The sequence below is a fragment of the Salvelinus sp. IW2-2015 genome, linkage group LG16 (assembly GCF_002910315.2).
Source record: "Salvelinus sp. IW2-2015 linkage group LG16, ASM291031v2, whole genome shotgun sequence".
Lineage (NCBI taxonomy): Eukaryota > Metazoa > Chordata > Actinopteri > Salmoniformes > Salmonidae > Salvelinus > Salvelinus sp. IW2-2015.
Window position 1 is genome coordinate 8,299,257 of NC_036856.1, and position 15,683 is coordinate 8,314,939.

The following is a 15,683-nucleotide window of genomic DNA, read 5'->3' on the forward strand; positions in this document are numbered from 1 at the left end:
AAAAGTAAAAGTTGTCAAAAATAGTAAAGTACAGATACCCCAAAAAATTACTTTAAAGTGTTTTTACTTAAGTACTTTACACCACTGGATAGAACAATTTGATGGGCTTATGCCTGTTAAATTATCTGTCTGTACTTGGTCCCCTTTTATTCACTATTTATATAAATAATTTAGGCCAAAATTTGCAAAATGCGCAACTTCACTTTTCTGCTGATGATACTGTTATTTATTGTTGTGTCTCATTGTTGACAAAAGCTATCCAGAACTTGCAAACTGCTTTTTATACGGTACAGTTGAAGTCGGAAGTTTACATACACTTAGGTTGGAGTCATTAAAACTAGTTTTTCAACCACTCCACAAATTTCTTGTTAACAAACTATCGTTTTGGCAAGTCGGTTAGGACATCTACTTTGTGCGTGACACAAGTCATTTTTCCAACAATTCTTTACAGACAGATTATTTCACTTGTAATTCACTGTATCACAATTCCAGTGGGTCAGAAGTTTACATACACTAAGTTGACTGTGCCTTTAAACAACTTGTAAAATTCCAGAAAATGATGTCATGGCTTTAGAAGCTTCTGATAGGCTAATTGACATCATCTGAGTTAATTGGAGTTGTACCTGTGGATTTATTTCAAGGCCTACCTTCAAACTAATATTGAAGCAACATCAAATGGCTTAAGGACAACAAAGTCAAGGTATTGGAGTGGTCATCAAAAAGCCCTGACCTCAATCCTATTGAAAATTTGTGGGCAGAACTGAAAAAGCGTGAGTGAGCAAGGAGGCCTACAAACCTGACTCAGTTACACCAGCTCTGTCAGGAGGAATGAGCCAAAATTCACCCAACTTATTGTGGGAAGCTTGAGGAAGGCTACCCGAAACGTTTGACCCACATTAAAAAATTGAAAGGCAATGCTACCAAATACTAATTGAGTGTTTTGTAAACTTCTGACCTACTGGTATTGTGATGAAAGAAATAAAAGCTGAAATAAATCATTCTCTCTACTATTATTCTGACATTTCACATTCTTAAAATAAAGTGGTGATCCTAACTGACCTAAAACAGGGAATTTGTACTAGGATTAAATGTCAGGAATTGTGAAAAACAGTTTAAATGTATTTGGCTAAGGTGTATGTAAACTTCCGGCTTCAACTGTACCTTGTGTCAACTGAAGCTTATCCGTAATGCTGACAAAACTAAACTAATTGTGTTTTCTAAAGCAAGAAATAGAACCTTTAACTTATTACTACCCGTCAGGGCAATGAGATTGAAGCTGTAACCTCATATAAGTATCTTGGAATTAATTGATGACAGCCTTTCTTTCAATTTGTATATTCAACAACTTACAAAAACTTTGAAGCTGAAGTTGGTATTTTATTTTAGGAATAAGGCCTGTTTTTCATTTGAAGCCAGAAGGGGGCTTGTATCAGCTACATTTATGCCTATACTAGACTATGGTGATATTTTATATATGAATGCTTCCACTCAGTGTTTGAGATCAATTGACACCCTTTACCATGGAGCATTGAGATTTATTTTAAATTGCAAAACCGTTACGCACCACTGCACTTTATATACCAGCGTTGGCTGGCCTTCTCTAGTTAATCGCAGGCTCAGTCACTGGTATACTTTTATTTACAAAGCCATTTGGGGTTTTCTACGATTTTATTTGATATTTTTATTGTTCAGAAATGTTGTGGGTACTCTCTTCGTTCGCAGGACTTTATCCTGCTAACTGTTCCAAATGTCACGAACGGAATTTGGCAAAAGGGCTTTTATGTACTCTGCGCCATCAGCTTGGAATGCCTTACAAAATACTTTTAAACTGGAAGAATTTGTTCCGATTGTTTTTAAAACATTGATGAAGGATTTTGAGGCTGATTCCTATACCTGTCAATATTTTGTTTTATGTTTTTGTTATTCTCGTGTGAATTCTTTTTTTTTTTTACTAGATTACCTGTAGTTGTTCATGTCTGTCTGTAATTGTGTAATGACTTTGGTGCTGCCTATCTTGGCCAGGAATCTCTTGAAAATTAGATTTCAAATCTCAATGAGCCCTTCCTGGTTAAATAAATTGTTTAAAATACTCAAGCCCTGGTCCAAATGACACTTGAGCCCGTGTGAAAACGTTCTTAATAGTGTTTCCCAAGAAAAGCTGCCATTTGTTTACATTGTGCAACCATTTGAGAAGTTACCCTTTTCAATGGTTAACGTGCTCTTCACCAGCTCATTGAAGTGTTTTGCTGTGTAAAAACTGTACCTATGGGTGTATGAAATAAATCATTGTGTGTGTGTGTATATATATATATATATTTTTTTTTAAAGTTCTGTTTTCCAAAAATGTCAGTGGTCAAGCCTCTGATCAACTGCAATTAAATCTGTTGGTTTGTTGTCTTTAAACAGAAGTTGCATCTTGTGGATCTCCTCAAATAGTTGCATTGCCAAATCAAGCTTAAAGAACTATTTGAAGACAAACTAGAAATATAGCTTGACGTTGAACTTTTTCTTGATGAAATAACTGTCCATCTCACATGTTAATTACAGCCTGCTGCCCAACACAGCAAAGCATGCAAAACTATATCGATAAGTGTGTACCCTATCAGATAGTGTACAATAAAAGGCTGTGGGTGGAACCCTAAAATGGATTGACTACGAGATTCATCATACTGGTATCTCATGTTTAGCTCAATGATCCCTTTACCTAAATTTCCCAACCATAAATCCACCATCCATCAAAATATTCCACTTTATTGAAATGCATGGTTGTATACTTACTGTATATTTACAAGGTCAGTCAACAAATGTAATATTGAAAATAAAAGGCAGCAAAACAATGACAATACATGGAAAAGAAAAAAACTGCATACAGTATTTCAAGAAATTGCTGTTTTACAGAACACCAACTCATAAATAGCTAGAGCAAACTTTCATGATTCAATATGTACTTTTGGTATTTGGTCAAAAAGCAAGTTAAAACGAGAACATATTTTGTTTGTACAAGTGAAAAGTTTTTTTTTTAAAGAAGGCCACGAGATGGATCTACGGATTCCGTAACTATGCAACGCGTTGTCTGACATAGGATGTCCTTCGTGTAAATTGGATATTTTTTTAAAGGCAAACCCTTCTTGTATGATCATTTTCTGTAACTGTACGATCCATACATGTCAGGGACTTGGCCGTGTACATGAACAAATGAGAATTAAAAGACAAAATATCAAGCCAATCTGTCACATTCTGTGATGTCAAAGAGTAAGCAGGTGTTGATACGATATCTCCTTGTAGTCCCGCCAAAAAGTATCCCACCCCAATTGAGGCACCAGTCAGTCTGAAGAAGTGGTAGTAGGAATTCATATAGGCAGCAGTTTGATATAAGCGTCAAAACAAAGGTGCTTTAAAAATTCAGCTGTACCAATTCCAAGTCCATCGCGTCTTCACATTCCGTGGTTAGTTTGTGGATTAAGGCTTTTTTATGCAGAGATCTGGGGAAATTTCAAGTGGATTTCCGATTCAGCCCCGCATTGTCATTTTCTCACACACAGTTCAGTAAAGCTGAAGGCCCAGCTCTAGAGGACTAACCAGTCTTTTTGATGCTTCTTTTTCTTTCTAGGTTGTTTTTATTGTGCAGAGACTCCCTCTTCTGATTGTGGAACACACTGTGTTCAGAAACAGCCCAACAGGTATGTCCCTGAGTTGAGCTTTGCCCTGTCCAATATCATCAAAACAGTTGAAGAAAAACAAAAAGTAAAAGTTTGAGGAAAAACAAAAACAAAAATGAATAAATATAAGCCATTGCAAATAGTGCCTTTGGATAGAACTTTCTTTAAAAAAACATACTCCTATGTATACATATATAGTGGTAACTCTTAATATAGCTTTTTGATTGTTTACTACACATGAGCTATCTTGCTTTGTGTGGTTTTGAAGAGGGGGGAGTCAGGCCCGAGTAGCCAGGTCTGTGTTACACATTTGTGTCCTGCAGTAGGGGCTCTTTGGCCTCCCCGGGCGGCTGCGGGCTGTGGGGGTGCCCGTGGGGCGAGCTGTGCTTCTTCCAGCTGCCAGGCCGGGGGCCCAGGTGGGGGTGCTCTGGTATGAAGAGGGCCACCAAGAGTGCTAGCAGCACTGAGCATGCTCCGAAGAGAAATGGTGGGCCAGGAATGATGGACGTCTGAGGAGAGGAGGCGGGAATAAAAGGTACAAGAGAATTTGACTAAATTAGGAAAATGCTTAACAAATCAAGGTTGTACAAAGCATATTCAAAAACAGTCACGTAAATACTTGGTAACTAGTTAATGTTAAATAGTGGCCACAAACCTCAGATTGCATAGTGCCTAAATAATGATAGCCACTTTAAAGACAGCAATAGAGCCTTGTTGAACTGCTTTTTCACTTTTGAGGAGCTATGCTGGCTGTTGAACTCCACCCAAATTCAAGCCTCGTCGGGTTCAGGCTGCGTATCAAACTAGGAGGAGAAAAGGTTGGGGCTGCGGGCTAACCTGTGGGAGGTGCTGAAGGTGGGGTTGAGTGTGGACCGGAGTGTCCTGGCTGCCATCTGGGGGCGCATCCAGCTCCACGTGGAAGATGTAGAAGATGAAGCCGTAGAGCGCCGGCCCCAGGCCGTTACACAGACCCCGGATCCCCGTCACCATCCCCTGGCCCACCCCTGTGGGATGAGCGCCAAAATGAATTTCATATTAGTTGGATTTTATTAAACTTTTAATTCACAAGGTAAGTTAAAGGGATAGTTCTGCAAAAGTACATATTTATTTCCTTACCTTGAAAAGCGGTCTATGGCTAAGCATTAACTGGTTTCAAGGTAAGGAAAAAAATAAGTCATTTTGATTAACTGCCCCTTTAACAGAACGATTTCTCATTTGCATTTATGACCCGGCCAAAAGACAAATCAAAGAAAGTTGCAAAATAAAGTTATAACTAAGTACAAACCTTGTTGGTCTGGCTCAGCGGTGCGGGAAACCAACGCACTGATTGCTGGGAAAGTGATACTTGACATGGCTGCTACAGCCCCTGCTGCCCACATCATCCTGTAGAGATGAGAGAAAACAGAAAGATAGTTACTTTACAGTGACTATGACTGAACTGAATGATCAGATGCGTTCAATGGTGTGAGTCGCCTTGAAAAAGCTTACCATGGCTCGGAGCCAAACCCATACCAGGCGAGCTGCAGTATCTGGAACCCAAGGCCGAGCAAGATGGTGTTCTTATTCCCGATGGAACGCATGAGTAAACTCAATACTACAGTCTTACAAAGGGAACAAAAAAGGACATAATTAGAAACACTTTATTGGAATGTTCATAGTGCCTATAATGAAAGTTCTTGTTATATGGCCAAACCAAAGGTCGTTATAACATGGCAGAGAATGGAATGACTATATAGATATATACTACATGACCAAAAGTATGTGGACACCTGCTTGTCTAACATCTCATTCCAAAATCATGGGTATTAATATATGATAACAGCCTCCACTCTTCTGGGAAGGCTTTCAACTAGATGTTGGAACATTGCTGCGGGGACTTACTTCCACTCAGCCACAAGAGCATTAGTGTGGTCGGGCACTGATGTTGGGCGATTAGGCCTGGCTTCGCAGTCGGCGTTCCAATTCATCCCAAAGGTGTTCGATGGAGTTGAGGTCAGGGCTCTGTACAAGCCAGTCAAGTTCTTCCACACCAATCTCAACAAACCATATCTGTATGGACCTCGCTTTGTGCACGGGGGGCATTGTCATGCTGAAACAGCAAAGGCCTTCACCAAACTGTAGCCACAAAGTTGGAAGCTTGGCATTGCGCATGGTGATCTTAGGCTTGTGTGCAGCTGCTCGGTCATGGAAACCTATTTCATGAAGCCCCCGAAGAACAGTTCTTGTGCTGACGTTGCTTCCAGAGGCAGTTTGGAACTCGGTAGTGAGTGTTGCAATCGAGGAAAGACTATGTTTACGTGCTACAGCACTCGGTGGTACTGTTCTGTGAGCTTGTGAGGCCTACCACTTCGCGGCTGAGCCGTTGTTGCTCCGCGACGTTACAACTTCACAATAACAGCAGCTCTAGCAGGGCAGAAATTTGACGAACTGACTTGTATGACGGTGCCACATTGAATGTCACTGAGTTCTTCAGTAAGGCCATTCTACTGCCAATGTTTGTCTACGGCGATTGCATGGCTGTGTGCTCGATTCTATACACCTGTTGTGGCTGAAATAGCCGAATCTACTAATTTGAAGGGGTGTCCACATACTTTTGTGTGTGTGTGTGTGAGATAGATATATACACAAATATAATGTAATGATAGTTAATGACAACGAACCTGTGCAATGATTGAAAGCAGTCCTAGAACAGCTATGAAAGCTGCAACATTTTCAGGTGAAAATCCCATAATCTGAAAAAAGGGAGAGCGAAAATGTGATCGTACTGCCCGTGAGACAAAATGAGTATGCCTATCATCAAGGAAAGACAATGATTTAGCTATATACAGGCCTAGCTGTGAGCAGCAAAGAACAGGGGTCCAAGCAAAATATGATAACTTGGTTGTATACTTTGAATGAGCTACATAGTCAAACCCCCTCGACAAGTCTACCAAATTATATTCTGACTATGAAAAGGACTTGACCTCAGCTACATTGATAATGGAAATAGGGGGATGGGCTGACATCTGACGCGCATCTCACACGTCTGTTTATATATTTGACAGTATACATAGCCGACCTGTCGTAAGTAGAGGAAGAAGCTGGAGTACTGGCCAGCCTCGGGGAGATAGGACAGGAACACTGTTATACAGATGAGCAGCACAGTGGAATCCTGGCCCACTTTCCTTAGAGACTGGAGACAGAAAGAAAAAGGGTTAGGACGGTAGGTGATAACAAGTGTTAACGATATGATGTGCAAGAAGACCCAACCACTACTCATGGCGGAAAGAAGGCCTATTGTGAGAACTTGGTCACAACCCAAGAGAGTAAACTAGAGAAGTAGAGTTACAAAACAGCTGTGGTCTGCTTCGGAGAGTCAGACCTAGAATTACATCAACACATAACTACCTACAACAGAGGTTCCCACACCCCCCCCATATGGGGCGCCAACGTTTCGTGGCGGTTTGCGGGACCTTCCTTGATTTGGGGGGGGAAATAATTTTTCTACAATTCGCGATTGTTTATACAGATCTAAAACTACGCATAAATCCACGATGCTTTAGGATAGAAACAAGTGGTGAAATGCAAGAGTAAGACGCAATTCTGGTGCACGTGGGAATATCGTTGGTTTGTCTCTATGACATTCATAAGCTGAGCTACGACTTTCTAAAATGCTCGGGAAGTAATCTTATACAATGCGTGACTGTTGCCATCAACTGATCGAATCACTTTCCGGAAAAAATTATATTATGTATAATTACATTGAGGGTTCATATACATTATAATAAACCAATATTTTCCTTATCCATTATTATCATAATTAAATAGCCTACCACATGAGTCTTGTTACACTACGTAAAATTGCAGGAAATTAGCTTCAAAACAACACTTTTCTAAGGTAATTAAACAATGACAAGCTGGTGTTGTATTTAATATAGGCCACCTTAATAAACAATAATAAATAAATAAGGGGGGGGGGCTTTTTTTTATGTGAAAAAGGTGGCACTGGGGAACAAAGGTTGGGAACCCCTGACCTACAAACACCCCATACTGTATTGTTATGCTACAATATCAGTGACTAGGGCCTTCAGCGTTATACAGCGTCAATCGTGACGATTGTGTTAAGAGCAAAAAAGAGAGACTTCACTCGGACTCAAAATAAATACTCCTTTAGCCTAAGTTTTGTAGGTCAATTGTGTGATGATGCTTATTTCCCTGGAACGATCATCATAACACACTTACATTTATTAACACAATCTTGATATTATCTTCGCAATGCCTTCAGAAACTATACATACCCCTCGACTTATTCCACATTTTGTTGTGTTACAGCCTGAATTCAAAATTGATTAAATTGATGCAATAACCCACAATGACAAAGTCAAAACATGTTTTGCAAATTTTTGGGAAATGAAATACAGAAATATCTAATTTAGTCAATACTTTGTAGGAGTACCTTTGGCAGCAATCACAGTCTTTCTGAGTAAGTCTTTAAGAGCTTTCCACACCTGGATTGAGCAACATTTGCCCATTATTCTTTAAAAAATTCTTCAAGCTCTGTCAAATTGGTTGTTGATCATTGCTAGACAACCATTTTAAGGTCTTGCCATAGATTTTCAAGCAGATTTAAGTCATAACTTTAACTCGGCCACCCAGGAACGTTCACTGTCTTCTTGGTAAGCAACTCCAGTGTAGATTTGGCCTTGTGTTTTAAGTTATTGTCCTGCTGAAAAGGTGAATTCATCTTCCAGTGTCTGGTGGAAAGCAGACTGAACCAAGTTTTCCTCTAGGATTTTGCCTGTGCTTAGCTCAATTCCGTTTATTTTATAACCTGAAAAATTCCCCAGTCAGTAACGTTTACAAGCATACCTATAACATGATGCAGCCACCACTATGCTTGCAAATATGGAGAGTTGTACTCAGTAATGAGTTGTATTTTCTCCCAAACATAACACTTTCTATTCAGGACAAAAAGTAGATTTCTTTGCCACATTTATTCCCAGTATTACTTCTGTGCATTGTCGAAAACAGGATGCATATTCTGTACAGGCTTCCTTCTTTTCATTCTGTCAATTACGTTAGTATTGTAGAGTAACTACAATGTTGTTGATTCATCCTCAGTTTTCTCCTATCACAGCCATGAAACACTAAGTGTTTTTTTAAGTCACCATTGGCCTCATGGTGAAATCCCTGACGCCTGTATCTTTGAAGTGACTGGGTGTATTGATACTAGAGGTCGACCGATTACGATTTTTCAACGCCGATACCGATTAATCGGCCGATTTAAAAAAATATATATGTATTTGTAATAATGACAATTACAACAATACTGAATGAACACTTATTTTAACTTAATATAATACATCAATAAAATCAATTTAGCCTCAAATAAATAATGAAACATGTTCAATTTGGTTTAAATAATGCAAAAACAAAGTGTTGGAGAAGTAAGTCAAAGTGCAATATGTGCCATGTAAAAAAGCTAACGTTTAAGTTCCTTGCTCAGAACATGAGAACATATGAAAGCTGGTGGTTCCTTTTAACATGAGTCTTCAATATTCTCAGGTAAGAAGTTTTAGGTTGTAGTTATTATAGGACTATTTCTCTCCATACCATTTGTATTTCACATACCTTTGACTATTGGATGTTCTTATAGGCACTTTAGTATTGCCAGTGTAACAGTATAGCTTCCGTCCCTACACATCAACAAAAGCCACCCTCGAAGCAGCGTTACCCATGCAGAGCAAGGGGAACAACCACTCCAAGTCTCAGAGCGAGTGACGCTTGAAACGCTATTAGCGCGCACTCCGCTAACTAGCTAGCCATTTCACATCGGTTACACCAGCCTAATCTCGGGAGTTGATAGGCTTGAAGTCATAAACAGCTCAATGCTTGAAGCACAGCACGAAAGTGCTGTTTGAATGAATGCTTACGTGCCTGCTTGTGCCTACCATCTCTCAGTCAGACTTCTCTATCAAATCATAGACTTTATAACATCATAACACACAGAAATACGAGCCTTAGGTCATTAATATGGTCGAATCCGGAAACTATCATCTCGAAAACAAGACGTTTATTCTTTCAGTGAAATACGGAACCGTTACGTATTTAATCTAACGGGTGGCATCCCTAAATCTAAATATTCCTGTTACATTGCACAACCTTCAATGTTATGTCATAATTACGTAAAATTCTGGCAAATTAGGCAGCCCAAACTGCTGCATATACACTGACTCTGCGTGCAATGAACGCCAGAGAAGTGATACAATTTCACCGGGTTAATATTGCCTGCTAACCTGGATTTCTTTTAGCTAAATATGCAGGTTTAAAAATATATACTTTTGTGTATTGATTTTAAGAAATGCATTGATGTTTATGGTTAGGTACAGTCGTGCAACGATTGTGCTTTTTTCGCAAATGCGCTTTTGTTAAATTTGTTAGGAAGAACTAGTCTTCACAGTTCGCAACGAGTCATGTTAGCAGGCAATATTAACTAAATATGCAGGTTTAAAAATATATACTTGTGTATTGATTTTAAGAAAGGCATTGATGTTTATGGTTAGGTACACATTGGAGCAACGACAGTCCTTTTTCGCATCGATTATATGCAACGCAGGACACGCTAGATAAACGAGTAATATCATCAACCATGTGTAGTTAACTAGTGATTATGATTGATTGATTGTTTTTTATAAGATAAGTTTAATGCTAGCTAGCAACTTTTTAATTTTATTTTACCCCCTTTTCTCCCCAATTTTCGTGGTATCCAATCGCTAGTAATTACTATCTTGTCTCATCGCTACAACTCCCGTACGGGCTCGGGAGAGACGAAGGTCGAAAGCCATGCGTCCTCCGAAGCACAACCCAACCAAGCCGCACTGCTTCTTAACACAGCGCGCCTCCAACCCGGAAGCCAGCCGCACCAATGTGTCGGAGGAAACACCGTGCACCCGCCCCCCTTGGTTAGCGCGCACTGCGCCCGGCCCGCCACAGGAGTCGCTGGAGCGCGATGAGACAAGGATATCCCTACCGGCCAAACCCTCCCTAACCCGGACGACGCTAGGCCAATTGTGCATCGCCCCACGGACCTCCCGGTCGCGGCCGGCTGCGACAGAGCCTGGGCGCGAACCCAGAGACTCTGGTGGCACAGCTAGCGCTGCGATGCAGTGCCCTAGAACACTGCGCCACCCGGGAGGCCCCTGCTAGCTAGCAACTTACCTTGGCTTCTTACTGCATTCGCGTAACAGGCAGTTTCCTCGTGGAGTGCAATGTAAATCAGGTGGTTAGAGCGTTGGACTAGTTAACTGTAAGGTTGCAAGATTGAATCCCCGAGCTGACAAGGTAAAAATCTGTCATTCTGCCCCTGAACAAGGCAGTTAACCCACCGTTCCTAGGCCGTCATTGAAAATAAGAATGTGTTCTTAACTGACTTGCCTAGTTAAATAAAGTATAAATAAAGGTGTACATTTTTTGTATTTTTATAATAATAATAAAAATGTAAAAAAATCGGCCAAATCGGAGTCCAGAAATACCGATTTCCGATTGTTATGAAAACTTGAAATCGGCCCTAATTAATCGGCCATTCCGATTAATCGGTCGACCTCTAATTGATACACCATCCAAAGTTTAACAACTTCACCATGCTCAAAGGGATAATCAATGTCTGCTTTTAATTTTTTTACCCATTTACCAATAGGTGCTCTTCTTTGCGAGGCACTTGAAACTCCCCCTGGTCTTTGTGGTTGAATCTGTGTTTGAAATTCACTGCTCGGCTAAGGGTCCTTATAGATAATTGTATGTGTGGGGTACAGAGATGAGGTAGTCATGTTAAACACTATCATTGCACACAGAGTCCATGCAACTTATCATTTGACTTAAGCACATTTTTACTCCTGAATGCATTTAGGCTCGCCATAACAAAAGGAGTTGAATACTTATTGACTCAAGACATTTCAACTTTAAAGCTACAATATGTCATTTTTGGGGCGACCCGACCAAATTCACATAGAAATCTGTGTATAAATCTGTCATTCGTATCGAAAGCAAGTCTAAGAAGCTGTAAATCTACAATGATTATCTACACAATGACTACTTGTTTTGTCACAAACTGAAATTAGACAAACTATTCGAATTTTAGCAACCAGGAAATGGTGGAGCAAGTTCTACATATTACATCTTTACATTTTTGTAAAAATGTAGAAAAACATAACTCCACTTTGACAGTGACCAAACACAATCTCAATTGAATCCATTTTAAATTCAGGCTGTAATAAGAAAATATGGAAAAAGTCAAGGGGTGTGAATACTTTCTGAAGACACTAAGTACCCTGCAATCAGCATTGCTTTTTCATGTGATGTTGATGTATTTCAGCGACACGTCAGCCTTCGCTCCTCAACATTGCCTGAGGCAGACCTGTTCGTTGTGCCATGAGTAGCTGCTGTACATTGTGGCATGTAGCTTTAACTGTTGTTGTACAGCAATATAGAGGATTATGAAAGGTTAATTGTTCCCCTATTTGGCCTCTGTCTAACAGCCTGTTGAACTCCCTCCCCCTTTTACACACACACACCACCGTGGCCCCTTCAAACAACCCGCCTTAGGGGAAGTTCAGATTTGGCTGACAAAGACCACATCCTGGTCTAAACGCGCCATGAATGTTTGTTCCTTATCCTGGGTAAATCCAATTGTGTTGATCAAATATAATTTTTTGTGTACTATTCCTGCACTGTTTTGGGCACCTTTGGTTCCAATGCGCAATTAGAGCCACCACCACTCGCTGAAAGCCTACTATAGAGGAATTATGAAAACAGTGTGCATAAATTAAAGACGAGGTAACACTAACATGGCCTGTACCAAACAAGTTGGTCCAAATACATTAATCGTTACATTTACAACTAACCACATGAGAACTTGTCAAGTTTCTCTACCCAAATGCATACGACATCTCATGTGGTCTTGTTCTTCTATGAACTCGAATGAAAACAGTAGCCTAAGTGATAGAGCTATTGTAGGGAAATGGGAAGACTGAAGAGGACCACTTGTAACACGAGTAGCTAGTTGAAAGTGTCAACACAAAAACAGATGCTATAATGTTTCCCCAAGGGGAACCATGGGCGTCAGTCAGGGGGGCGAGGTCTTGCAGCACAGCCATTCTCACCACATTCTATTACTAAGCCCTCTTTCAATCATAAACAATACCTGCCTCCACCCCCCGCCACCAATTACGTTGATACCATTGTCCCTTCCAGCATTTGAAAACAGACACACGTTACCCCTATAACCTTTTGGATTTCTAAATGACCCCAACAGCAGCAGTCAGGAGGACTATGATGCAACAGAAATTAAAAATGTCCATATTCCGCCTCGGTCTCTTTGAGACCCACCAAATTTCTAGCTGCTACCACTGATCATAGTGCCAAAGTGAAGCACACATTTTCAAGAGGTTTGAGAATGTTTCCCTAACAAGCCAATATATTTGTATATTGGTAGACTAACCCTTCACTTCTTGAATTCAAATGTAATTTGCCATACAGCTTAGCCTACACTCTGAAGAGAAGGTAACTGCATCTCATCTGCCTAATCCAAATCATTTTGCGTTCTGAAAGCACACTAATAATGGCTACACAAAATAATAACACCAACTGACTGAGTCTTTAGAGGTGAACAGGTACTCACAGCAAAGGGGTCGGCTTGTTCCCAGGAGATGGGAGCCCCCCAGGACGCTGGCCTCATCTTCTCAGGCAGAGACTCGGGCACGGCCACCAGGATAAAGCAGATGTCCAGCATAGCGATGGCCGAGGCCAGCACCACCACCAGGCCGTCCCCGTACACACGGCCCAAGTAGGCGCCAATGGCCGGGCTCGTCACCAAGCTAGCAGCAAAGGTGGCCGACACCTAACGAACAAGAGTAGACAAGGTTTACTACTGCCAAGCTCTGCTACTACCACTCTTTGAATGAAATTGTGGTTCCACTTAGTTTTTTTTGCGCATAATTTCTCTTTGTTTAAGTGGGACAAATCTGCAAATAGGTTCTGAATGATGTACTATTTTAGCACTGAACCACAAATCCCTGAATCAAAAAAAGGTGTTATGGTAAACAAGATTAGAAGAAACTGTGTAGGTAATGTTCAATACACACCAGTCCATAGGCCATGCTGCGCTCATGCTCCTGCGTGATGTCAGCCACATAGGCAAAGACCACAGAGAATGTAACAGCGAACACACCGGACACCGAGATAACTGCAAAGTACCACCTGAAACCCGAGGCAGGATATGGCACTCAGTTAATAATACACTTGTTTCAGCTTTTAAAATGGTGATCTCAGTAACTATGAACTCGCTCTGGTTGGGAGCCATCGTACCACGGGCTTATCTTCATCAGTGGAATGGGAGCGCAGGTGAAGAAAACGGTGAGCAGGAGAAAAGACTTCCGGCCCCACACATCAGACAGGGCACCAATCAGCGGAGCACTCAGGAAAGACAGTAGGCCCTGTAATACAACAAGACCAACCCACAAAATTTGTAACAGAATTGAAAGATAACTGTTCAAAATAATAGCACATGTTCAAACACCATACCTTTACCCCCTGGATCAAGCCATTCATCAGAAACGTATGCTTCGGGAACGTCTCATGTAGGACCTGGATTGGAAGGGGACAGGGACAGAGAGTGGAGACTGTTAATTGGAGAAGGTCTTCAACATAGTTTCATCAGCAGCCAACAAATCATACTGTATTAAATAATAGGTCATAAACAAGACAACATACCACCAAAGTGGGTGCTGTAAGCAGGCCCCAGGCAAAAAATTCCAAAAAGATGACAATTACAGCATGGTACACGCTGGGAGCCCCGAAACCTTGTGCCTGGTGAACAGAGTGGAATAACTATGTAAGTATGTCAACAAGAAACAAGTAATACTCAACTGTCTTACTTTCAAAGAAGATATATTAAAAGGTCAACTCAGCAATAAGTCACCATAATACACAGTGGGGCATCTTCCTGCTTACACAGAATTCATAATTGACACTAGAGCCAGTAGCGGTGTTGCAGTCTTCGCAAATTTCACTTTAGTTGTTGTTGATTTCAGTAAGTAGGAATTTAGCTAGCTACCATATTACTGAATAACTATCATCGAACTAACATCATCGAACTAAACAAACAGTTAGCTAGAAAGCTTGCCCATAGTTATGGAACTCTATTAGCCTAGACACCTTTTTAACAATAGTGTTTAAAGTTACTTCACTAGCTAGTCAGCTAGCTAATACTTGTCCATCTCAGATGGCATCTAGCTAAATTACTGTCAAAGATACTGATATGCTAGCTAACTTAGCTAGCTAGTGCCACACATCTGGTGCTAGCCAGCCAACTAGCTAACGTTAGCTATGTTGTTTTTGAGAGGACTATGAAGAGGCATATGATGAACTTCCCGGACGCTAGCAAGCAGGAGCTAGCTAGCTCGCGAAATGTGACATATTGTAGACATACCACATGCTGCTAGTTAATCTCAAGAAATACGATGGCAAATACTGTCATTTAGGTGGAAACTCACCGTTCCTCCATCCTTGATAATAATTTTTTTCGCCAGCAGGAGACTGCGATTCGCCCGTTTCTTCTTTTTGCTCTGTGTCATATTACCTATTCTAGTTCTTCGTTTAATAAGAATCTATTTATTAAGGAATTTCAGAAAATAAACTATTTAAATCAGATTGTCGGAAAAGAAACTGAAATACCTTAGAATAAATCTATTTTTCAAACTAAAAGGTTGTTTCGTCCCATTCACTCAACCACCGCCATCTTTGCAAAAACATTGTTAAAACGTAATGACGTCACATCATACGATATTCTTTCTGACATCCTGGTACCTGCGAGGACGGGTACTGGTATGACTTATTTTTGAACAGTTACTACATCTCAGTATACATTTAATTAGAGAATAGTAGAAAAATCTGCGGACCATGTCTGCATTACATTTCTACTTTACTCTCATGTATTAAGCACTACAGTATTCCCCTCACTCTAGAACCGTGCACGAACAAAGACCCCAT

General features: G+C 40.6%; 1 protein-coding gene across 1 annotated transcript; it reads right to left on the reverse strand.

Annotated features, from left to right (window-relative positions):
• Positions 1-3,629: 3,629 nt before the first annotated feature.
• LOC111975801 (hippocampus abundant transcript 1 protein) lies at positions 3,630-15,460 on the reverse strand. The gene is made up of 12 exons (XM_024004398.2): positions 15,188-15,460; positions 14,406-14,501; positions 14,217-14,279; positions 14,001-14,128; positions 13,778-13,892; positions 13,315-13,533; positions 6,718-6,831; positions 6,320-6,391; positions 5,148-5,260; positions 4,945-5,042; positions 4,497-4,663; positions 3,630-4,168 (listed from the first exon to the last, which is right to left on the reverse strand). The coding sequence occupies exons 1-12, from the start codon at positions 15,266-15,268 to the stop codon at positions 3,962-3,964; spliced, it is 1,473 nt and encodes a 490-aa protein (XP_023860166.1). The 5' UTR covers positions 15,269-15,460; the 3' UTR covers positions 3,630-3,961.
• Between the last annotated feature and the right edge of the window lie 223 nt (positions 15,461-15,683).

Excerpts from the sequence above, each read along its gene's own strand:
- LOC111975801 (XM_024004398.2), bottom strand. The coding sequence starts at position 15,268 with ATGACACAGAGCAAAAAGAAGAAACGGGCGAATCGCAGTCTCCTGCTG. Across the intron at positions 14,129-14,216 it reads GCTTGATCCAGGGGGTAAAG|GGCCTACTGTCTTTCCTGAG; the intron begins GTATGGTGTTTG and ends GTTGTATTACAG. Across the intron at positions 13,893-14,000 it reads CTGATGAAGATAAGCCCGTG|GTGGTACTTTGCAGTTATCT; the intron begins GTACGATGGCTC and ends CTCGGGTTTCAG.